A 25,182-nucleotide genomic window follows, 5' to 3' on the forward strand; every position below is an offset into this window, starting at 1 on the left:
TTTCAGTTGTCCTGGAGTAGTAGCCGGACAATGACTTAAAAGCTCATCATCTCCAAAGCTGTGTGCGCTGGTTTCTGGCTCACAGATGCTGCAGGCATAAAGGACTAGGTTTGGTCATGAATCCCCTGTGTTACTAGCAGGTCAGTCTTTCCCTTGGTTTTTCTCTCCCTGCACTCCACTTGCTTTCTTGTCTTCTTCCTCACTGCTCCTGACGTCCTTCCTGTGTTCTGCTTTGTTCATCACCTCTGCTGTTGCTCCTGCTTATAGCACTTGCCCAGTAACACAGACGAAAGTACTAAAAAAGTGAAACTGCCACAGCTTACCTGTTTTGTCCTGCTTGCGCTGTGCAGGAGGAACAGTGCAGCCATATAGATGCCAATCCTCCATGGCTGCTCAGATGGTCATGGCTTTGGAGTGGTGAGCTACCAAATGCATCTCTTCCACCCTTGCATTCTCAGCTGCTGTGGAGGAATGTAGCTCTGCTGTTCCTGCTGGTGCCTTTCACACTGCTCGGGGGATGAGAAGCACTGGTACACAGCAATCCCGATCAGGTGTTGCTGGGGTTTTGTCCCAGGGACAGCACAATATGTTGTCTCAAAGTGGTTTACTAGCCTGTGTAACTAGAAGCAAGAAGGGCTGTGTCTATATTTCTGGTAGCACTTTTAGCATTCCACGTTGGCTTCTAGTATCTAATACTATGAAAGGATTGGCAGAAGAGAAGAATATGAGAGAAGGCCAAAATAATGGAGGTGGGGTCAGGGTCAATTTAACCCAACAGTGTGTCTTATCAGTTAGACAAACATCACTTCCATGAAACCTTAGCGATGTGAAAGAAGCAATAGGGGGTATATCTCACTTGACTGACTTTAAGAAAAGAAAAAAAAATAGAAGCATTACTCTTTGGTCTTAAAACTTTTCACTGAGATATTGCCGCATTGTAACAGATTAAAAGAGCTGTCTGTTCAGTCATCGCCTTTATGTTTTAAAACCATGATACTTGTCCCACAGCCTTTGTATTGCAATGACTTAAACGTCGGTTTGAATGATGATATGCTATACAGTCTGCTTAGCTAATGATGAAATGTAACTTGCATGCTAGAGGAGATAACTGGCATCTAGTAATGAGATACAGAGCACTTCCACTTCTGGGTTGCAGCTTTTTTCCCATCCAGATTGGTAGTGACTGGCAGTCAAAGTAGCGACCATCTTAGCCATCCAGACAGTCATATATAAAATGTGTTGCTCTTAGTCCATTTCCTAGTGCGCAGGTGTCCATGTCACATAAATCCTCAAAATATTGTTGTGAAGTATTAAAATTGATATTCATGTTGACAATCCTGAGTATAGAAACAAAGGAATTAATGGGCAGAGAGTGGAAACCACTCTTTTCGAGGTGATCCTGCCAAATTGTTGTTAGAGCCTATTGTGCAGGACTATGAGGAAGCTTTTCATGGGCACCATGAGCACTCAACTTACTGTGTGTGTGTGTGTGTGTGTGTGTGTGTGTGTGTGTGTGTATGTGTAAAACTGTACCAAGAAATTTTGGTTTAAATTTATAAAAAAAAAAAAATCAAAGGCATCAATTTTCTTAATTGATTATGATCTGTTTGAAGTGGGAGGGCTGGAAGAATTAAAAAAAAACCCCAAACCTTCATATTGCTAGAATAAATCTTTATGCACCACATTTTTATAGTAAGGTTCAGAATTACACTGTTCTGGAACTTGCTGTGTTCAATCCTGGACTAATGTCAAAACAATACTGTTTGCCATGATCAGTGATGTTTTAAGCCAAATATTTGGCAAATGTCCAGGGCTAGAAACCAATGTAGTGTGCTATTGGGGAATCTTGAATGAAAGGACTGAGAGGAGTATGTTCACCTAACCAGTAACTTGACTTAAGCTATGTCTACACTTTAAACACTACAGCAGCCCAGTGCTGTAGCATTTCAGTGTAGACACTCACTACAGGAATAGGAGGGGTTCTCCCAGCGCTGTAGTTAATCCATCTCCCTGAGAGGCAGTAGCTAGGTCAATGGAAGAAAGTCAGTTTAGCTACATCACTCAGGGATGTGGATTTTTCACACCCCTAAGTCACATAGCTGGGTTGACCTAGCTTTTCAGTGTAGACCAGCTCTTACCATGACACGTGAGGAACAGCTATATTATGAGTAGATGGTGTGTAGCACAGAAGGCTTGTATGTATGTACCTGGGGAGAATCCAAGAGAGATGCATGAAGAGTTATCACATTATTGTATTATTTTGGCTACTAATTATGTAATCAGCATTTTAGTGTGGGGATGGCATCGGGATTAAGGGTGTAAACAGTTTAATCTCCCTTCACTTCTTCTGGGGAAAGTGTATGGGACATTTTACATTCATTTGTACCCTTGAAGGAGTCACCACCGCATCAGCACGTTGTCTTGAGATATTAGACTTCTTGTTCCTGGTTTGTATAGTTTATGTAGTAAATGCAGCATATGTTGGAAGAGGGTTGGTCAGCATGACCAATGTAAATAGTCAGGAATTGTGTTTCTTAGAGTGTAGGAGAGCCTAGTTTAGGGAAGGGGGGGGGGAAAAGTCCCACCAGAACATACATGAATTGGATCATGAAGCATAGGTTGTTATTTCTACAACATGAATCCCTCAGAACAGCTGTTCCGCCTTTCATAAATCTGGTGCCAGCTTGATAGTAGCATGATGTTTACAACCCCTTCAGTACTATAACTTTTCCATGCACTGTGCCTGTCTCAATCTAAGTGAGTTGTAGATTCTTTTCTGATGTCTTCTTTGATTCATCATGGCAAGAGACTAAAGCAACCTTAATTCTGACATTTCCTTACTTGACTACTTAACCTACATCAGTGTTTCATAGAGTAGTTGGAATTTTAGTGAGCAGGCTCGCAAATGCTCATTTCTGAGTGGGTAAGATTTTTAAAAGTGCTCTCCCCTTCCATCTCAAATATTTGTAAACATTTCTTGATTACCTAAAATTCATCTAATTTAAGTTTTATAAGATAAGTTTTCCACTAGTGCAGGCAGAGATGTAGTTAAAAAGCAGTTTGGCTTTGAAACTAAGTATTTATCCCAGTTAGTGAAACAGCTTTTAAAGCTAGGTTAGCTTGTCCACATGGTATTCTGGGAATTGTGCACCTGGCATAGCTTCTATAAAGGCAGGACTAGTGAGGAGATAAAATCAAACACTTTGAGACTCAAGTGAGGCTTGAGCATGCTTATAGCTAAGTAGAACCTACTTTGAAACCGATTAAACCACCCTAGTGGGAGGCAGTATAGTGTGGTGAAACCAGGCTGGCTGGGAATGGGGGTGTGAGAGCAAGAGGGATATGACAACAGCAACTACCTTTTCAGCTTACTCCGCTTTCCACAAAAACAGGATCTCCTGTCCTGGGATGGGGGAATTCCTAAAGTAGGGGATAACAGGAGACTGCTTCTTAGCCCGTGTGATAGCACCAGCAAGAGGTGGCAGAATCTTGCTCCTTCTCAGGACTGATGCCATTTGCACATCTCAGGCAGCTTTTCTTTGTGGAAAAGGAAACTTTAGTAAAGTGAAAAATAACCTGTTTACTTATTGAGACCATTTTTTGTCCTCTACCCTAAATAACTTGGCTTGTAAATTGTACCTCCATTTGCTTATAGTTTTAAAACTGGTAGTGTAGACTGGATTTTTGTTTGGGACATCAAGCTAAAAAGCCAGGATTTTAACACCGGCTCATTGATTTGAAAGCTGATACAGCTCTCCAAGAGTCTGACCGCCTTCAGAACGTTCACCTCAGCCTCATCAGTAGTCACCCTCACTACCCCTCCGTGGTCCTTTCTTCTCTGTCCATCCCAAACTGAAATGCCATCTCTTTGTCCCTTGTTTTTCAGATTTAGCCTTGGAATCAAATCCATCTGACCATCCCAGAGCAAGCACAATTTTCCTGAGCAAGTCCCAAACAGATGGTAAGCGAACGCTTGTTTTCCTTTTTGAAAGGAGGTGGGAGAACAGTGAAAAATAACTGGATATTTGAACTGCGGGTCAAGCTGAGTCATAGAAACATAAGTTAACTTTGTGTTTAACCTGAGTCACAGTAAGGAGTTACTAGCTTTAAAATGTGCAGTTCTTCGTAGTAATGTCTTCATAGGCTATTTTATTAGGACAGTGCCATTTGTGCTTTATGGGTATCCAGTATCAGGCGATTCAAGCTTCTTGCTTCTAGTAGTCTGAGGGAGCAGGTTTGCCTTACCTCACTTTGGTATTTAGCTGCAGAAGACAGTTGTCTTATGACCAGGGCTTGAAAAAATCCCCTTGCAAGTCGGAATCTTGCCCCGGTGAATGGTGGGCCGAGGCCATGAATTCTGTAAGGGACACTGTCCGTTTGAAATCTGTTCAGTTTTGTAAGTGTTAAGTAGTTTCAGAAAGCACACCCATTCTTGAGCCCCCCTTAAACACATGAATAGATTTACTAACTTCAAAAAAATTCCCTTTTTCTGTGAAAGACCCACACATTGGAAACTGACTATTCAGGGTAAACAGTGAAGCTGTCTGATCACAAAAGGCTGTTGAATGCACAAGTTAAACAAACTGAAATAATGGAGGAATATATTCTCATCTCTTAGTTATAGAAATCTGTTATTTGTAATGATAGTAGTGTTAAAAAAAAAAATCAGTGATTTAAACTGATTGGTCCCTTAAGGTTCAGTTCTTTTCTTTTAAAGTTTCTAACCCTTATTTGGAACGTTATCTTTGCAACCATAAGAATGAAGTACCTATTTGCCTTGACAAAAAACTTCAGTGTGGCTGCTGCTTGCTTATAGTTTTGCCAAAGAACAGTAGAGTTAAATTGACAAATCTGTAAATTTCAGAGCTGCGATTCAGAATCCCCCTTCTAGGGCGATTCAGTCATGTCAGCATCATGATTATGCTGCTTGGGAAATCTCTAAGCGAGAGAGGTGGGCACTGAAGTTAGTCATGGGAAGGAGGACTCCAGCTAGCTCCCACCCTACCAAAAAGCCCCCCCAAAAGAGGTAGAGGTTGGGGCAGCTATAGAGATGAAGTTGCAAATATTAGAACTTAGTAACCAAATACCACTTTAAAGTGTATCAGAAAACTTGACACATTTGGGAATGTGGTTTACTTGTGCAGTATGCAGTCTTTAAGCCATGCCAGAAATATGTTAAACTATACGAAAGTCCTGCTGGCGGAGGCTGCGTCTTAAACGTGGGTCTGACATGTTCAGTATTCCTTGGAACTGATGTCTAAACATTTGTTTGGGAAAAGTAGTATGGACCTGCTAAGGATTAGTAACTGTTAGCGCTACAGTGGCCAGGACTTTTCCATGAGTAGAAGATGCAGAACCTTTTATGTAGACTGTACTGGATCTGCTTTATCTCTGAACATTTTGCCAGGTCAATAAAATCAGTGATTTCACTTTGAGACGTTCAACTTAACTGGGCCAGCAGTTCTTGTTTGTTAAAAGTGGTAGTTAGACATTGGTGTCAGATGTGCTAGTTTCTACAGACAGGCAGGAAGACTCTCTCTGCTTTCAGGAGCTAGCAATCCGTAACGTCAAAGGTTGAAGGTTTGGAAAGAGGGTACGTTGTACAAGCCGATAGCCAGACTGCTGATTATCTTTCAGCTTGTTCTGTACATATAAATATCCCCAGCTGCTCCCTTTGCTTAGCTAGTTTTAGTTCTGTTTACTGCTGCTACTTTATAGTTGGCTTTTCATCCTTATTGTATTTTTAAAAAGACCAAGACAGTATCATGAGAAAATTGAAGTAGTTCCAATCCTCATGCAGACTTTGTATAACAAATAAAAATGTGGCCAGATGGCCATGAGCTTTGGCTTGTGTCATCTTTGGAATGAGAAGTCCCTTTTCACCCGCCGTTAAGTTTGTGGCATAAAAAGATTGCATGACCGGCCCCTCACCAAAGGCTCTTAAGCGAACTAAGTTGTCATGGGATAAGAGGAAGGTCCTCTCATGGATTGTAACAGGTTAAAAGATCGGAAACAAAGGGTAGGAATACATGATCAGTTTTCAGAAAGGGGAGAGGTAAATAGTGGTGTCCCCAAGGGGTCTGTGCTGGGACCGGTCCTATTCAACATAATCATAAATGATCAGGAAAAAGGGATAAATAGTGAGGTGGCAAAATTTGCAGATGATACAAAACTTCTCAAGATAGTTAAGTCCCAGACAGACTGAGAGGAGCTACAGAAGGATCTCTCAATACTGGGTGACTGGGCAACAAAATGGCAGAGGAAATTTAATGTTGATAAATGCAAATTAATGCACATTGGAAAACATAATCCCAACTATACATATAAAATGTTGAGGTCTAAATTAGCTGTTACCACTCAAGAAAGATCTTGGAGTCATTGTGGATAGTTCTCTGAACACATCCACTCAGCGTGCCACAGCTGTCAAAAAAGCAAACAATGTTTGGAATCATTAAGAAAGGGCTAGATAAGAAGACAGAAAATATTATATTGCCCCTATATAAATCCGTGGTACGCCCACATCTTGAATACTGCATGCAGATATGGTTGCCCCATCTCAAAAAAGATGTATTGGAAAAGGTTCAGAAAAGGGCAACAAAAAATATTAGGAATATGGAACAGCTGCCATATGAAGAGAGATTAATAAGACTGGGACTCTTCAGCTTGGAAAAGAAACGACTAAGGGGCGGCTGTGATTGAGGGCTATAAAATCATGACTAGTGTGGAGAAAGTGAATAAAGAAGTGTGTTTTACTCCTTCTCATAACACAAGAACTAGGGATCACCCAATGAAATTAACAGGCAGCAGGTTTAAAACAAACATAAGGAAGTATTTCTTCACACAACGCACAGTCAACCTGTGGAACTCTTTGCCAGAGAATGTTGTGAAGGCCAAGACTATAACAGGGTTAAAAAAGAACTAGATAAGTTCATGGAGGGATAGGTCCATCAATAGCTATTAGCCAGGATGGGCAGGGATTCCCTAGCCTCTGTTTGTGGAAATGGCTGGGGTTTTTTCTGAACCTCTGAAGTCTTCCCAAAACGGAGGTAGTTATCCTTGAACTGTGTGGTAGGGCCAGAAGTTGATGCTGAGAATATTTCCATCTGTGCATATGAAAACTAACAGCTAGTTGTAAAATATGTCCAACTTTTACAGATGAGATAATGTCTTGAATGTAAAGCTTTTATCAAGTGTTTCTGGCTGCCAAATAGTTCAGTTAGCCTCCATACATATTTTCAACACTTCTGCACTTTTTAGACTATGCAACTGAAATAGCGCAATTCTTAATTGTGGTTGTAAACTGAGTTTAGACTCTGTCATTTGATTTTATTTGAGCAACAGTATAATTTCTTTTATCTGAATTGCCTTTATCCAGAAACCCTAGTTATACGAAGCCACAGTGTCTCTCGCCCTCCTCCCAAAAAAAGCTCGGTTATCACCTACTGTCTGGTTAACATTAAGGTTGCAGGAACTGGGATTTGGGAGGATTTATAGAGATAGGAATGAGAAAAGTGAGGTGTGGGGGGAGAATGAGAGAACATAGGGGAGGAGAGAGCAAGAAAGAAACGAGGGGTTCACTGAGAAAGGACAGAGGGAGACTTGATGGGTTAAGGAAAATGAATGGGGCAGGAGGAAGGAAGAGGAGGTTGAAGGGGAGAGAATGGAAAGGAAAGATAGAGGCAGAGGGGGGAGTAGCTGCAATGGGGAATAGCTTCCTTGGTGCTGCTTGAGCGCTTCCTGGCACTGAAAGCCCCAATGGATGGGGCCAGTCCTACCCCTCCCTATTTGTACTGGTGCTTGCAGAGGTTGAGGCTGTCAAGGATGCTCCTATCTCCTGTGGCTACTCTCCGCTTCGTTACCCTTCTCTTTACCTCCCTTTGGGCTCTGTCCATGCAGCAGCATGCAGGGTCAGAGCACAGGAAGGCCCAACCACTGTCTCTTGCTTCCTCTGGCTTCTAGCACTAAAAGCTCTGGCACTTCCATTTATCCAAATGCCCAGTTAGCGGAAAGTTTTGGCTGTTCCCAGGTCGTTTGGATAAGTGGGAGAATACTTATTAATAATAGCTTTGTGAAACATTTAAAAACAAGTGTATTGATTTATTTGTCCTCAAAACTGAATTCCAGATATGGAAAGTACAAGAACTAAGATAGCATCCTATGTGTTGCTTGTTTATATTTTGGGAAAACACTACAGCTTGCTTGATACCACTGCGTGCCTTGCTATGGAACTTCTTAATTTATAACTGAGTTCATTTTCCTCCCCCATTCCTAGTGCGAGAGAAGAGGAAGAGTAACCACATCAATCATGTAAGTAAAACAAACCATCAGACGTAAGATGCTGTTTAAGGGATACTGTCAACTTGGAACTTAGTCAAATTTCAAAAACACGTTCAGAGTAGCTGTAGGTCCTTTATGTCCCCTAAAGTCCCTGCAAATTTTATTGATTATACAATTACCTTTTCAAAGTTTAGGAAAGAAATGATTGAGGGTTTTTTTTAGATTGCTGTGTGAAAGATCTACGCAAATGGAGAAAACAAACACAGGAGAGCACAGCGATGAATGAGCTGTCAAAACACAAAACAGCATATATATATTTATATATTTTTTTCAGTTCTACTGACCTTGTGTATTAATTATAAACAGTAGTAGGGGGCAAAATTCAGACAAGTGTGATTCTTATGTTGATGTCTCTTTAAAGCAGAAGTAAAACCAGGTACATTTAAAACCTGAGATGACAAGCTATTTAAATCTTAATTCAAGAAAGATTTGCTGTTATGAGTGCTGCTATCTAAAGGCAATTTTAGGCAATGCAGCTAGTCTTCATTGAAGTAATGACATTTCTTCAGGGCAAACTTTCTTGTTAAAAGGAAGAAAAAATTGAGCGATGGCTTCTAATAAACAGAAGTGATCTGGCTGTTCAGGAGTGCTGAGCGTCCGTCCATAGGACCACTGACTTCAGTGAGAGCTGCAAGTATTCAGCACCTCTGGAAATTGGGACCACGATAACCTAGCAGTAACTTTTTAGTAGACAAAACTGTTCTGATCTTCTCATTTGCTGATACTTCACACATCTAGCTCCCTTCCCCCCTCTCCCTTTTTTTTTTTTTTCCTTTTTGACATCTCACCAGAGAGAGAAATGCATGAGACTTTATTATGCCACTGGATAATAGGCCAGGGAGATGTCTTCTAATAACTTACACTCTTGGTACTTAAAAAAACCAAACTTAAATTAGTAAAACTGCTTTGGTGCTGAAAGTTTTTGGATGTGCCATGGAAGGTGAAATGTATATGCCCACGTTGTTAGCACAATGACTTGTGTATTTTGTCATTCTTATTTTCATATATATATAAAAGTTCCAAAATTCAGGTTGAAGACTTTCTTGTTTTTGCTGGAGGACTTAAGAACTGCCATGGGATCTTTTCCCAGGCCTCAGTTGAGGGGGTGAAAGGTGTTGGAGCTTACACAGATTTCTCAGTGACTGAGGTTTGGTATTAAGTAGAGGTTGGCAAACCTTAAACTATTCAGTTAAATCTCTTCAACGTGATTGTGAGGTCATATCCCTTTGGTTGTTCAGGGAGTCCTCCAAGAAAGAGGGAAATCAAATCCTGATATTTTTAATACTAAAAGGCAGAGAAATCCTTTAAATATTTTTTTTAAACAATCAGATCTTGTTCAAACATCAAACGCTACGTAGTTGGAGGACAGGAAGTGAATTATACCTTACTAGGGAAGAGGCACTCATTGGTAATGAAATTACCAATATTGCATCCTTCAGCATGCTTAGGTGTCTTCTGAGGTTTCCTATCCCAAGTACAGATCCTTCTTTGCTTGAGATTACAGCTGCAGACTAAAACAAAGATCTCAAGATAACTCACGTTCTGGTTCAAAATGATAAACAGGATACAAGGAAGAGATTGATGTTATGAAGAGTTTATGGAAGAGCTGGGATTTAAAGGGAGGATGGAGCGGCCAGAAAATGGGAGCATGTTTAAAGTGTGGGGTGTGGTATAAAAGAAGGGGATAAACAAGGAGTGGGAGAAGGAGACATGGGAGCAGTTGGTATAGAGGAAGTAGATAAATGTATTAAAGGAGGGAAAAGGCTGATACCGAACTAAAATTAGAACAGTTACATTTTTGTGTGTCTTGCGTTTGTGTACATGAACATTTCTGTCTGTGTTGCTGAATTAGCAGCATCTTGACTGACTGTACTGATATAGGGCAGTTTAGACGCAAAGAGCATTCATCTCCAAGTGCCTCCTGTTTGCTACTTAGTATCCATCTACAGTATTTTGGATGTCGATGAAGTTGTACACCCAGAACCCAAATTTCTGTAAACAAACTTTTCTTAAATTTGTCTGTCTGTCTCTCTCTTTTTTAAGGTTTCTCCAGGGCAGCTTACGAAAAAGTATAGCTCATGCTCAACCATATTTATAGACGACAGCACAGTCAGCCAGCCTAATCTTAGAAGCACAATAAAATGGTAAGTACCATTCTGATCATGCAAGAGGCAGAGTGACGTTGCGGGCTTTGAGCCTGGGGTTAGTTAATCATGCTGGTCTCTGTCAGTCAAGGCATTCAACTGGCTCTGTTTTTACAGTTCATCCTGACAGTTTGGTCACGGAAAGGGACTTGGGGCTAGGGTTTCGGGAGGTGTGAGGGTTGAGCTTTTCCCTTGCCATCCAGTAATGCAGCTTAAGGCGTTTTCACATGTCAGGGCTTGTCTGCATAGGATATTACTTCATGGCAGGCCTGTGCACTGTAGATTCACACTCCGCTGCATACTAATGTGCTGTGGAGACAAGACTTAGTTACAACCACGCTCAGGTCACTTGATGATTTTTTGCAGAATTGCAGTATTGATGTTGAATAAAAAGGGGCTTTTTAATTCTTTAAAATGAAAGCAAAGCAAAAACTCTGGGTTGAAAAACGGGAAGTGGTTTTGTGGGGAGTTCTATATAATACAGCCCTTTGGAACTTCTTCCCAAGCTGCCTGTAGTGCTAGTCTGCCCTCTAGTGGTAGAAGACTATAACTAATGCATAGTTTTAGCTCTGGTTCCACAGTTGTCGTCATGTATTTGAGTATAGTTATAAAACATCTTTCATCTAAAAAGAAGTGACAATACAACCTCTGTTGTTCCCCACCTGAGGCTTCTTTTTGATCCACGTGCTGCTGATAGCATAGTGAGAATTAGTTTCATACACAGCTGGTAGGGAGCCAAAGCTGAGAAGTGATTTTTCCTTTCCTGGATGCAACAAAGAGGAAGACTTGGTAGCTCCCCCAAGGCATTGCACCTGCAGGCAGATGCTAAAGTTTGAACAAATTTTGGAAGTGTATTAAGCTGCTGACTTGGCTATTGGAATCCAGACCTGAAAGTGACACAGCTACTGCTTGGCCAGAAGGGAGGTGCTGAAGGTGAAGAGTTCAAACCATCCCATCCCCTCTTGTCCTCTCTCGCCTTGCCATATGCCTGGCTGTCCTTTCAGCAATGGGTTAGGTGGCATGTTGGGCATGTCTAACTTTGTTTAGGACTTGGTAAGTTTCTTCTTTTGGTAGGACTCTGAGGTTACTCTAGTAGAGGGCTATGCGGCTCAGAACTGTAATGGGATTAGGAAGCTGCACCTACAGCTTGCCTCTCACATCTGATCCAGACAAATAGAACTGTCAGACTTGTTTCAAAAGGAAGTCTTCCAGCCAAAGTGGAAAACCGAATCACCAGTTCCCCTTTTATTGGCCAGTACTAGCAGTGAGTCACTGCCATCTGAAGGCTGTTTCATTGCCCATGTGAAATGAGTTGTTCGAGTCGCAACAGGTGTGGCCAGGACTGAATGGGCAAGAGAGTGAACTCTACTCCTGTCTGCCTCTGGGGCTATGACTGACACTCCCTGGTGGGGAAATGGGCAGTGGAGTTTCCCCTTATGCCCTTTTTCTCTGACTAAACAGATACTTTAGTCTCTATAGCTGTCAATTTAATGTTTCATAATATTAAATTAATTACTCTGAATGTTCTGGCTTTTTAAATTTTGTACTTCTACTCAAACAAATGGTTGCACCAAATCTCAGCAAGTGAAATAAGAGAACAATTTTATTGCATGCGTTGTACTGCTTTAACTATTTTGTACAGCCCCTCCCCCCAGTGTAAATATTTGGGCAGGGGAAACGAACTATACCAGCATAAGACACCTTTTGGTCTAACTGTGTCCATGCTGCATATCAAACTGCTGTGACAACATCAGTAAAAATAAACCATAGCCCAAAACTGACCATCACTGTAGCAAAAACTGTGTAGACCGGGCTTTTCTCTGCACTCTACACTCTGAAGAGCTGCGGTGCTCCTACCCGTTCAGCCAGTTCTGAACAATCCACTGACTAAATGCAGGGTCATTTGATTTTAGTTTATTAAAGGATATTGAAAGGGGAAAAATCACTTGTCTGAAAATTTTTACCCAAGGTTATTGTGACTGAAATTACAACAGTTTTTTCCAGACTTCTGACTTTGTACATGTGACATTATAGTCCGTTTTACTATTTAGCTTGTTTTTGTGGGTCTCATACACAGTAGGAAACGAGCAGGAAAAAAAATTGGCAGGGGAGCTTGGGCAAGTACCTGAAATACCTGAAACTTTTAAAATCGGATCTTGAGTATATTTGTAGCAAGGGAACTTCCAAACTGAAGCTCTGCTTACATGTAATTAATGTGTTTTTGTCTCTGCGTGAGTCACAGTTTTTAAGGCTGCTCACTTCTTAGAAACCACCATACAGAAGAACTTGGGCCCAGTTGGATGATTTAAAGATGAAGTGAGACTTACTCAGAATTTTCTTTGGCCAGTTTTTGGAAACGAAGACGACAACCGCTCTAATTTAGAGGGTTAATAGTGAACTAGGCATAAAATAAAATCATGACCAATTTAAAATGACAGTTTATAACTGAATTGTTTATTTTGATAGACTAGTGGTGCCCTGTCAATAAATGTGGACATGTTTATTTTCAAAGCATGATATTGTCAGTATAACTCAGGATCAATAACTTGATTTGTTTCTGGTGTATGTCGGTACCATACAGTAGTGGGTGTTAGCCGCTTTCCACCAATGCATCTGTTCCACTTATATGGCCCATGTTGCCGTAGTATCTGAGTACCATTATGGACTGGCTGCTTTCTGGTTGTGGAACGAACAGATGTTTCAGCCAATAAGCCCATCTTACCATTAAAGTACACTATTTAAAAAAACAAAACTCCAAAGGGAGCTTATGATGAGCGGGCTTCTGGCATGCTGAAGCTTTTTGTCAGTGGTTAATCAGACATGCATTCAACTAGGTACCTCAGACTTCTTTTATGATACAAAGATGTATACATGTAGTTTTAAAATGAGTGTAGCTAGCAAATCAGATTGTATCTGTCTTGGCTAACTTCCGTTCAGAGAGAACCAGAACCAGGGAATGAGAACTTAAGGAAGAAAATGTACCTGGGAGATGGGGAATCACTAATTTCATTTCAACTTCAGAAATAGAATAAAGTCATACTCTAAATGGGTTCTAGAAATCTGTTTTTGTCCTGAGCAACATCTTGTGAAGGCAGAATATGCTTCGGTAAAATAACCTTTTTTCCCCCTTTCCTCGCAGTGTGACGTTAGCAATATACTACCACATAAAGAACAGGTGAGCACTCTCTATAAACTTCTCTCTAGTTAAGCAAAATCATAACTGTGTGGCTTAACAGTTGTATGTCCAAGTCATTTGAGCTGTAGTTGGCATAATTAGTAAGTAATTTAGGTTCAAAACATCATACAGTTTTATGGAGCCTCTGCTTTTCCTTCATAGTTATGTCATAGGCTGATCAACCTTTTTGTAAACCAATGCTTATGTTCAATACTACGTCGAGGGTGAAGCACAAAAATTAAAGTGGCAGTGTTGGAAAAACATACTGAACTTGTTCTAAAACCTGCTGCTGCTTTTAAGTGTACCAGCACTTGCTCTGGGCTTTGGCTGGTCGTCTCCTAAATAAAATGGGGTTTAGATTATTACAATTTAGATGTTCATAAGAAAATTTTGCCCTGTGTACTACATTAATATACAAATACCACATACTAGTAACCTCATTACATATGATCTTATCCCTTTCCATGGTATGATGCTAAATATTTGAATTGGGAAGTGAATGTTGAGCCTTGTAGAACATTTTGCCCCTCAAATGAAGCTGCTAGAGATGCCCTTTCAGAGAATGGAAATAGAGAAGAACACGAACTGTCTGATCATGTATTAAACAAACAATCAGCAGCTTCTTAAAAACAAGCCCAATCATGTCTATAAGATCTGGCAGCAGAGGGGTGCCAGCCATCTCTGTCACTGTCCCTCTTTGTGACGATTTGTAAAGTTGGGATCTGCTGCAGTCTTACTTTTGCTAGAGGTCTTACCTAAGATTAACTACCTTGAGAGAACTGCCAGTGTGATTGTGGAGACTAGTCTCTAGAGTAAACTGCAAATGTCTGGGGACTGTCCAAGCTAGCCTCTACAATCCTATAAACTGCCCTGATCAATTATGAATAGATTAATTTGAGATAAATAACTCTCAGGGTGGAGAGTGGGCAGCCCCAAGGATTGGGTAGAGCAAGGATGCATGTCATCTTACTTCACCCCTACAGGTTTTACAGAGCCCTTCTTTTTAGGGAGGGGAGAATATCCTTGAAAAGGTATCCACCCTTCTTGGTTGGGGAAAAATGGGGCATGTTTTAACACTGTTAGCTCAATCGAGTTAGTGTAACATGTTTGAAAAGCACTCTTCATGTTTGAGGTCTTGTATAGACTAGGCTTTAAGATGGGATATGTACCAAGTCTTTTGTAGACAAGGCATACACTGCCTTTAACATATATTAAACTAATCTAGTTAAAGTCTAAGGGAAGCCTAGGCTACAATGTGGCCAGCGAACATCATAAGGAACAGTAAGAGGGCTTTTCAATCATGTTCAGTTAACTTAATTCAGCTAACACGATTGAAAAAAGTACATCCGGGCCTTGTCTTTACTAGAGAAAAAGGTGTATTTTTTAAAGCATGTTAGCTAGCATGCTAATATCCTACTGTAGGCAAGGCTGTTGTAGTTTTACGAACATTAGCTGGATGAGGTAGATTCTGGGGAGCAAAGGTTTTATTTTGACTAGCTAACACATTAAAAATATAGTGGCTTTGCCTATACTAGGATTTTAACGTGTATTAATAACCACACCATTTTTCCTAGTGAGGACAGGGCCAACGGAAGCTCCCAGGAGGGATAGCTGCAGCTGAGGGAGTCGCCAATGTAATGCTTGCTATATCTCCCCTAGAAAAAAGGTGCTTTTGACGTTGAGATAGTTAACCATGTTGTTGTAAAATCCAAGTAGAGACAAGGTGCAGGTAGTTTTTTGCCTTGATGCCGCTAGTCGAGGTCAGCACTATACCCCTCACCTAGGGTTTGCCTCAACTAGCTACACTGAGTGCAAACCACCTGTGCTTTGTCTCTGCTAGCATTTTACATCAAGACCGCTAACTCAAGACAGAGGTTTCAATGTAAAAACATGTTTTTGTTTTTCTGCGGCAAGGGCCTACCATAGGTCCATTGACAGCTGTGCTGCCAGGGCTTGTCGCGTTCTATTTAGCTTCAGCATACATGGTATGACTATGAGAAGTGTTGCTTTATAATGAGATGAAAGTTTGTTTTCAGAAGAGCCTATACAGTAAATAAATTTCATAGAACGTCAACTCTAGGGCCTTTATGCAGATGCTTAATTTAACTTCTGGTAGTGAGAACATAGCTAGCTGTTCACATGCCTGCTTTTGCTTATTAAATTCTGTCAGTTGTGGAAAATCTCTTCATAATCATGCTTATGGGAATGCAGCAAAACCTAGTGCCAAATTCCAGGAAAAACCTACAAAACTTAAAAAAAAAAAAAAAAAAAAAAAAAAAAAAAAAAAAAAAAAAGCTTTAATGTGGTAAACAATTTTTACAATATCAAATGCTTTGTTCTGCCAATAGTTAATCTCCATTGGTAAAATGCATACTCTTGTTTGATAGAGATTCAGCCAGATCATTGGATATTTTTGATGAAAAATCCCATCCTCTCACGGTAAGTGTAATTTCTTGAGTTTATATTTTTCTTTTTTGTTACTCATGTGTTTATTTTCATCCTTGTCGGTGTTGTGTGTCCAGTATAAATAGCATTCACTTTAAAAGAGTAAAATCACCTTCTTTTAAATTACTTTTTGTTAATCTAGATCTAAGTGCAGGCAAAGATATATGGTCCTCTCTTGGAGTTTCTAAAACCAAATTGGTTTATGTATAGACAACCAACTATTATGTCAGTAGGCGAATTGCAGTAGAGTCTTCACTTTTCCTCATGGTATTTGAAGAATAAGATGCAACAAAAAGTGAAGTGGTGACATTTAACATGCATCATGTTAGTTCCGTGTTTATTCTGATTCTTACTATTCTTTCTTCCCCGTGTCTGGGTTTTTTAACACTATTTCGTGCCAAGCACTTGGCTGAGGCTGTATAATCATTTTGGAGGAAGCATGCTTTACCTTTACAGCCCTTGTGCCTAACCTTTAAGTGATAGCAAATAGTTCATGAAGCATCACACAAAGCAGGAGACGGCGAGTCTGGCCTTTAATGAACCTGAAAGGCAAAATTTTAAAGTAAATACGCTTAACGTTTCTTACCCTGGCAGTTTGGGGCATTCAACATATTATTCTAAAGTTATTCGTTTTCATGCTCCTGTTTACAGACAATCTTCTAAGGTACAAAACCTGATAGTAGATTTGAGCTGAAGGCTGTGCGCTTCAGTGTGCAGTTGTTGAGTGGTGTCAAGTTATGACTGCCTGGCCGAGTCCTAATCGTTTACTTTGTTTTCTTTTTCATCAGGATTGAACGTAGAAGTGCCTGTGCTGGTTTAAAAGACTTTTGTGGTTTTAAAAAAATAAAAATAAAAATTCAGTTTGCCTTTCAAATATTCAAACAGATAAAGCTTTGATTAATCTTCCTGCCAGATCCTAAAAATATGCTTTAGTATTAACATTACTATTAATGTTAAAAATATACATATTTCTGGTGTGGGGTGTGTATTGACTTATATTAGCTGAGCTTCATCCTTTTAAAAGTAACTTTACAAATCATTCTTTACAGTGTCTGTGGAGCGGCAGCGTTTGACCTCCTAGTATCTAAAACTTCTTTAAAAGAAGTTTAATTTGGCAAAAGAATTATTCTGTAAAGATACCTTCCATAGAGGAGTCTCGCTCCAGTGTCTCAACTCCGTGTGTGAGGCCTGCAGAAATCTGCAAGCTCTACATCTTTTCTGTCCCTAAAGACAGTGATAGTGAGTAGGAGTGCAGCCACCTCTGCCTGTTGATCACCCGTCACCACGGAGATTAAGCTTTTGAAATTTTTGCAGCTGTTCCTGCTTGATTTCAGTCAGCAAAGAAAGGTCCTCCCTGTAGGAACTGAACCTCTTCAGCAGATGTTTCAGTACCACTTCATCCTGTCCAGCTTTGACTGTTCCCGGTATCCTTTTCCATGGCCCTCCTTGCCTTCCAGTCAGATCATAACTCTTTTTCCTTCACTTCCCCCTTCATTCCCTCCTGAATCTGCTGGCCTAAGATCATCGGTAGGATTCCATGCTCCAGCAGTCTCTGAGGAATCTTGTTTCTGTGCTCTGTATTTTATTTCCGGTGTCAGGCATTTCAGGTAGCTTTGCCTTAGAGTTCACTCACTTCACTGCTACTTGCTTCTAGAATTCCTTTGTTTAGGACAGAGGTGGGCAAACTACGGCCCGCGGGACTGTCCTGCCCGGCGCCTGAGCTTCCGGCCGGAGAGGCTAGCCCTGGCCCCTCCACTGCTGTTCCCCCTCCCCCGCAGCCTCAGTTCGCCATGCCGCCAGCGCTCTGGCCCGTTTCTCCGTGTGGTTGCAAGCTCACTCTGCTCTGAGCAGCATGGTAAGGGAGCGGGGGGTTGGATATGGGGCAGGGAGTCCCGGGGGGCAGTCAGGGAGCAGGGGGTGCTTGGATGGGGCAGAGGTTCTGGGGGGGTTGGGGTGGAGTCAGGGGACTGGGACCGGGGGGGGTTGGATAGGTGTGGGAGTCCCAAGGGGCCTGTTGGGGGCGGGGGTGTGGATAGGGGTCAGGGTAGTCGGGGCAGGGAGGGTTGGATAGTGGGTGGGGTTCTGGGGGGGGGGGGTGCGGTTAGGGACAGGGGGGTCTCCGGAGGGGGCGGTCAGGGCACAACGAGCAGGGGTTGTATAAGGGGGCGGGGTCCTGGGGGGCGGTTAGGGGTAGGGAGTCCTGGGAGGGGGTGGTCAGGGGACAAGGAGCAGGGAGGAGTTGGATGAGTGGGGGGTTCTGAGGGGAGCAGTCGGTGGTGGGAAGTGGGAGGGGGCAGATGGGGGCAGGGGCCAGGCTGTCTGGGGAGGCACAGCCTTCCCTAACTGGCCCTACATACAGTTTCGCAACCCTGATGTGGCTCTCGGCCCAAAAAGTTTGCCCACCCCTGGTTTAGGATATCATCCTCTGTTTCCACTTGGGACAGGAGAAAAGCATCCCTTCTTCCCTCCTTTAGATACCCCAGAGACTTATGAATCTGGCTCAGTGACTTGAAGGAGAAATCCTTGAATTGTATGGCAGAGTCAGGTTTGACAGTTGGATGCCTGGGTTGTGCCAGTGCCACTTGTGCCCTCACAGACTCCGCTTCCCTTTCAGCCCAGAGGTCAGAGTCCAACATCATCCCCTACAAAGATAGGAACTCCACCGTTTGCAGAGTCCCTAATATCCTCTGGTCTGTTTTGAAGTCAGTAGTACTGAGGTCTGTCTGTCTTGAACAAGACTTTACGTTCCCAAATGAAGCATCAGCAGGAGGTGCCAAGCGACTAGTTGCCCCTGATTCACAGCCACTAAAGCCTTTAACTTAGGGTAGCTCCGCTTCAAAGCGTATGTCTACACTTCAGTTAGATGCCCGAGGCTGGCCTGTGCCAGCTGACTTAGGGTCTGCTAAGGGGCTGCTCAATTGCAATGTAGACGTACAGGCTCAGGCTGCAGCCCAGGCTCTAGACCCTGTGAGGTGGGCGAGTCCCAGAGCTCGGCTGCGGCTGCAGCCCAAACCTCTACACCGCATTTGAGCAGCCCCTTAGCCTGAGCACTACAAGTCTGAGTCAGCTGGCATGGGCCAGCCACAGGTGTCTAACTGCAGTGTAGACGTACCCAAAGACTCCAGCCTCCCCTCTCTGTACAAGTTCAGAACCAGAGACCTAGCCATCCGAGTGCGGTACCACCTTCGATGCTGTCCTTAAAACTACATTGTGTTTCATCAGAGCTCTCAGATTGGAGCTCTGTTTGTGCTAAGATCAGCATTGGCATTCTGGAACCTGATCATCTTGCTGATCATGGTTTCTAATCTGTCAAGATACTTGGAAATATGTCCTTCTCCAGATCATCTGGGTCTGAGTAGCCGCAATGGCTGTCGCTTAAACAAAAATGAGCTGGAGGGGGGCGTGTTTCCAAGTATACTGGAAAGGACTAGTAGGCTATTGACTCTGCTTGTGTGGATTCCACTATACCCAAGTTATTAAACGTAATGGAGTTGACAGTTTGAGTGGGTTCCAGTCCAGGAATTTGCAGGAACTGGGTTCAAGAGATACCTGGGTTAGAAGTCCCTGTCCAATAAAGTTGTACCCTATTTCAAACCAATGAGTGAAGCTTTGGTAAATAATTCTCTCCACTGGCCCTGCTTCAAAGGCAGCTGAGAAAATATTGTGCTGAGCACAACTCTGGTTATGTCTTCCACCTTGTACCTGAAATCTGGCTGGTTGTGGATGGTCTGGCCAGAGGGAAGAACAGAAGCTACAGTACTGTGCCCAGGAAACCTGAGCTTGGATACAGGAATCTGTTCTGACCGGTTAACCAGTATGCAGCAGTAAAACGTGATGTTATGGGCAGCTGAGCCTTCATGGCCGAAAGGCAGGTGGACCTCCGGGCAGAGGCCTTTTACCAGGTTGTTGCTTCCCTAGACAAATGACAGGTGCTCAAAGTCAGTGCATGAGGGCCCAAGCCTGGCTCAGCATCAGGTGTGCGTGGCGTGGCCTCTGATGCAGATGAACATTCTGCTGGTATTATTCCCATGTTTGCATGCCCATTCTGGAGAGGCCTTTCTTCATGTGTGGTTTGTCAGAAAGTCTTGGGTTTCTATTTGGCAAGAACTGTTTTCATCAGTTTTGTTTCTTTTGACATCTCTTCACTGGACAGCATTCTTACATAAGCGCACCATGTCTGACTTTGTTTGTTTTTGCTTTCTTAAAGCCTAGTTTCAAGCCAGCCAAGTCAATGTCAGCTCATTTGATCTGAGACAAACCAGCCTCTGCTTGCCTACGTTAAGGCTGTTGCTATTAGACATGTGCAAAGCAGGCGTTCAATTCTCATCCCATACATTTGCTGCCCTTTTGCTTTGCTTTGGACTTGAGGAAGAACTCTCTTCGATCTCAGTCCTGCAAAACCTGTTTCTAAAATAGCAGAGCCCAAACTCGCTCACGTCACCATAAAGTTTTGGATACCAGGATGTCCTTTATGTGAGTTGGCCGAATTTCTGAAGACTTTGATTATTTTTGTCTTAAGCCTTATGCTTGTCTTCTCCCATTTTCAAAAACATTTTATATTTGGCTTTGGTCTTGCTGTAGCTGTTGGTTTGTCTTACTGAAACTGTTTTGGGATTTCCTTTAAACTTCCTTTTTGCCAGGAGTAAGAATCCTTCAGGGATGGTATCTTTAAAGAAAGGATAGGTACCTTCTAATTTTGTTTTTCTGCGATCATTTTGCAGGATTTACTCTCATCCACCACCCTCCCCTCAGCCTGGAGGGGAACCTTATGAGGTATCACTTTGTCTTTTGAAAAGTCAGTGCCTCCAATATTTGTAAAAAGAACAGGAGTACTTGTGGCACCTTAGAGACTAACAAATTTATTTGAGCATAAGCTGTTGGGGGCTAAAACCCACTTCATCGGATGCATGCAATGGAAAATACAGTAGGAAGATTATATATAAATAAAATTATATAATTATTGCTGGTAATAGCTCACTTTAACTGATCACTCGTTACAGTGTGTATGGTAACACCCATTGTTTCATGTTGTCTGTCTGTCTATAGAGAGAGATCACACACACACAACATGAAACAGTGGGTGTTACCATACACACTGTAACGAGAGTGATCAGTTAAGGTGAGCCATTACCAGCAGTAGAGGGGAAAAAACTGTTTGTAGTGGTAATCAAAATGGCCCATTTCCAGCAGTTGACAAGAAGGTATGAGGAACTGTAGGGGGGAAAAATAAACACGGGGAAATAGTTTTACTTTGTGTAATGACCCATCCACTCCCAGTCTTTATTCAAGCCTATTTTAATGGTGTCAAGTTTGCAAATTAATTCCTATTCAGCAGTCTCTCGTTGGAGTCTGTTTTTGAAGTTTTTGTTGTTGTAATATTGCGACTTTTAGGTCTGTAATCAAGTGACCTGGGAGATTGAAGTGTTCTCCAACTGGTTTTTGAATGTTATAATTCTTGACATCTGATTTGTGTCCATTTATTCTTTTATGTAGAGACTGTCTGGTTTGGCCAATATTTGTGATTGTGGCTTATTTGGGGATGGAATTTTTGCTTCCTGCTAAATAGGAAAGTTCCATGGATGAGTTAGTCCCCCAGGGGGGTGGTTCATGCTCTTGCCCACAGCCCTTCAAGAAGAATTACCTTTTCAGAACTTAGAATTTCCCTTGCCTCATGCTAGGTAGCTCATGCAGAGCAATGAAAATCTTGCATGGTACTTTCCGAGAAGCAGAATGCCTAGGGATTCCTGGTGTTATGTAATTGCTGTGTGGCTACAGAAGAATGCAGCGTGGCCATTGATATGCCAAGAACGTTACCCACCATCTCGCCTGTCAAGATTACATACTTCTAATCATCACTCCAAGGATATAACCAAGAAATGTAACTTCGGGATGACAGGCAGTAGTCTGCCTTTCATTCAAACCTATATTCTTATAGGAGCAAAATGTGAATTAAAACTGGACTACAAAAGACCAGGTAAAACTATTGCTTTTTGTTAGAGGACTCTCCTAATATTTACTTGTATGGCCAGTGCTGCTTTCTATTTTGTATAGGATTTTTTGTTCCTTCTCTTTCCAAAACAAAAGTTTGTGTAGATTTGCCTTTCAGATTGGTGAAAGGAAACAACAGTGTGTTGCTGTAAAAAGCAGTGCCAAGTAACATTTAAATGTACAGTGACTAACTCTAGGCGCTTTCTGTTTCAGCGGGAAGAAGTTCCAAATGACTACAGCAAGCATGACCCTGATCACAAGCACATTTACCGTTTTGTACGGACGCTTTTTAGTGCAGCGCAGCTGACAGCTGAATGTGCAATAGTGACACTGGTAAGCCATGCTCCATCATTCAATTCAAGCTGTCAACATTTCTTTTCCATTGAACAAGTTGATTGAACTCTGCGGAATATAAGGTATACATAAATTGAAAAAGGCGTCTGTCTGGATGTAATGCAGCTATAACCACAAATCAGCGTTTATCAATCCGCTGCAAAATTGTATTTATAATTTTTCTGATATTTCAGGAATGGCACTTACACTTCCTTTCCTGTGTCTGCATATGCAAGGTCTGGTCAGTTTGTAAAATAAACCATTTGTTCCAGTTTGATAAAATTAATGAAAAGTGAATAGTTACTAGTGAGAAGCAGTTATAGGGGAATGGTGAAGGGGTTATGGCACTTTAACCACTGGGCCATAGGTTGAATCTAGCCCGTCAGTAGTGATTAAAAACAACCACTATTGAATGGCCGTTCGTTGGCCAATAAGAACAGAGTTGTGGCTTCAATATAATTCTTAAGGGAAATATCCACATTAGAAAGTTATTGTCCTTACTCATCGGACAGATGAATTGACTAGGGTTGAATTGACTGAACTTTGGTCTAAATCCTAGAAACACTATGAAGCGTGCAATGTCTGCCCATGTGGTATCTGCAGTATTTGGTTTCCAGGCCTGTCAGTCAGGCACATTAACTTCAAATTCATGTATAGACTTTCCTATTTTTTCTTAACTGCAAATGTAGCAGTGACCTTCTTTTACAATATGGCTGAAGGCCTTTGACATCACGTCTCATTTCACCTGAGGTAGGCCGGCAGGGCACTCAAAATCCACTCACCGGTGGTATATAGGCTAATTTCCCTGGAGAGCAGTGAAACTTTTCTAAAGGGATCTTAAGTAATCAGTTTCAGAGCATTTTAAGCTTTCATTTAAAAATAAGCTGTTTGCCCTTATGGTGACTAAGATACACTGTTGGGTAAATTGAAGCAGTGGAGCCCTTGCTGATCATGACTTTTCCAAGCCACAGTGCACTGAATGTAACTGGTTTATTCAGAAACCTGTGAGCAATAGTAAAACTAACCAGGTCCTATTTACTCTGCTTCTGCATATGATACCAGAGGGCCGGTGGAGTCATTTACTGGTGGCGGAGAAACAAAATGTGGTTGGGTATAATAATATAGTAGAGACTTTTTGCAGAAATTGGGAGTTTAGAGGAAGATATAGTAATGGACCACCACCCTAAACACCTCTACAGTTGGGGGGAATGAACTCCTTTCCCCTTCCATCAGTTGAGGGAGGTGGGCTGCTTCTAATTTATCAGATGTATATTAGCCAGAGACTGATGTAGACGATCGAGCCCCTAAGTGGGTCCAGGAACAGCGCTCTGGTAAGAATCCCAGCAGCTGAGCCGCTTTGCCATTGCAATGCTGGAGCCCCTCCTCCCATATTTTCAATATCCAGCTGTTAAGTTTAGTCCTCTGACAAATAGCTGCTTGCAGGTATGTTTGATAGTATCTTAAAAAAAACCCACCCAAAACATACATCCATCTCATTATGTCCTTGCCATGTGACTTTGAAAAGTGCGGCAGATAAAGAAACTGAAGATTGACACTGATGGTCCAAAAACCACTTCCGAACTTATATAATTATTCTGGGGGTGTGGACTACTGAAATTTGGGCTTTAGTTGCCTACTATAAAACTGTATGGTAATTTCAGTTTAGTTTCACATCTGGGAGCGGAAGAAATAATGCAGAGATGAGTAGAGGAGGAAAGAATTACAACCAAAAAGAGAGAACAGAACTGAGAGTGGCAAAGAAGCAGACTCCTAAAGTTTAGAAATGATTTAATCAAAATTGTGACTGCGAAGGCTAAATAATTACACTGAGCTACTGAAACTCTGCAAACATTTTGTGTTGCTTTCCTGTGTTTGACCTCAGGCATTCTGGCCAATACAAATATTTGGAAATTAGCATTTCCCCTGATCTGAAGAAGTTTGTTTTTAAAAAGTGGACTTCAGCCAGTAGGTGGCTCTATTAGCTATTTGAAAACCTCTGGGATTCCAGTCTAAGGCTACAAGCAGAAGGTTAATTCACTATTTGAGTCCATTTTTTCCATTCAAAAACGTCTTATGAATACACCTCTACTTCGATATAACGCTGTCCTCAGGAGCCAAAAAATCTTACCGCGTTATAGGTGAAACCGCGTTATATTGAACTTGCTTTGATCCGCCGGAGTGCGCAGCCCCCCCCCCCCCCCCCCCGAGCACTGCTTTACCGCGTTATATCCGAATTCGTGTTGTATCGGGTCGCGTTATATTGAGGTAGAGGTGTAGATGAAAAAGTATTGAAAACATATTGAGGTCACTAAGCTATGGTTCTCTCCAGGCCCTCACACCCACTTGTGAATGGAGTTTAAAATCTTGATTCACAAGTAGATTTTTTTTTCAAAAGTAATTTTTTTTTCTATAAATGTGCCAGCTGCTTGGCACATGTAGCCCTGGAGTAAACCTGTATGTACCTCTAGGAAGAGCAGTGTCTGTAAGGAAACCGTTGAGATTCAAGCTGCTTGGGAGCTGGTAGAAATCGTATCTGAGGAGGTAGGAAATCCATTGGGAACTTTGAAATTCAGTTTTCTACTTGAGGTTTTGTCACCACCTACCTCTCAGTGCGGCAAGCTGAGACATGAGGGCAGCGCTTACTGAGGTGTGTGTGCAGTGGCTACCAATCTGCTTCATGCAGATTGAGGTGGAGCTGTGATGTGATGGAACCTGGATACCACAATGATGGGCATGGGGCAAATAGATGCAATACAGCTT

At 41.9% G+C, this 25,182-nt stretch overlaps 1 protein-coding gene across 1 annotated transcript in view; it reads left to right on the forward strand.

Moving 5' to 3' along the window:
• Positions 1-25,182, forward strand: part of CCNYL1 (cyclin Y like 1) — a 50,951-nt gene that overhangs the window by 12,776 nt on the left and 12,993 nt on the right. Inside the window, exons 2-7 of the mRNA XM_005306092.4 lie at positions 3,887-3,961; positions 8,273-8,307; positions 10,381-10,481; positions 13,621-13,656; positions 16,044-16,095; positions 22,303-22,422. Of these exons, the coding sequence (XP_005306149.1) occupies positions 3,887-3,961; positions 8,273-8,307; positions 10,381-10,481; positions 13,621-13,656; positions 16,044-16,095; positions 22,303-22,422 (419 nt within the window). The remainder of the gene's footprint in view (positions 1-3,886; positions 3,962-8,272; positions 8,308-10,380; positions 10,482-13,620; positions 13,657-16,043; positions 16,096-22,302; positions 22,423-25,182) is intronic.

The sequence above is a fragment of the Chrysemys picta genome, chromosome 11, assembly GCF_011386835.1.
Source record: "Chrysemys picta bellii isolate R12L10 chromosome 11, ASM1138683v2, whole genome shotgun sequence".
NCBI lineage: Eukaryota > Metazoa > Chordata > Testudines > Emydidae > Chrysemys > Chrysemys picta.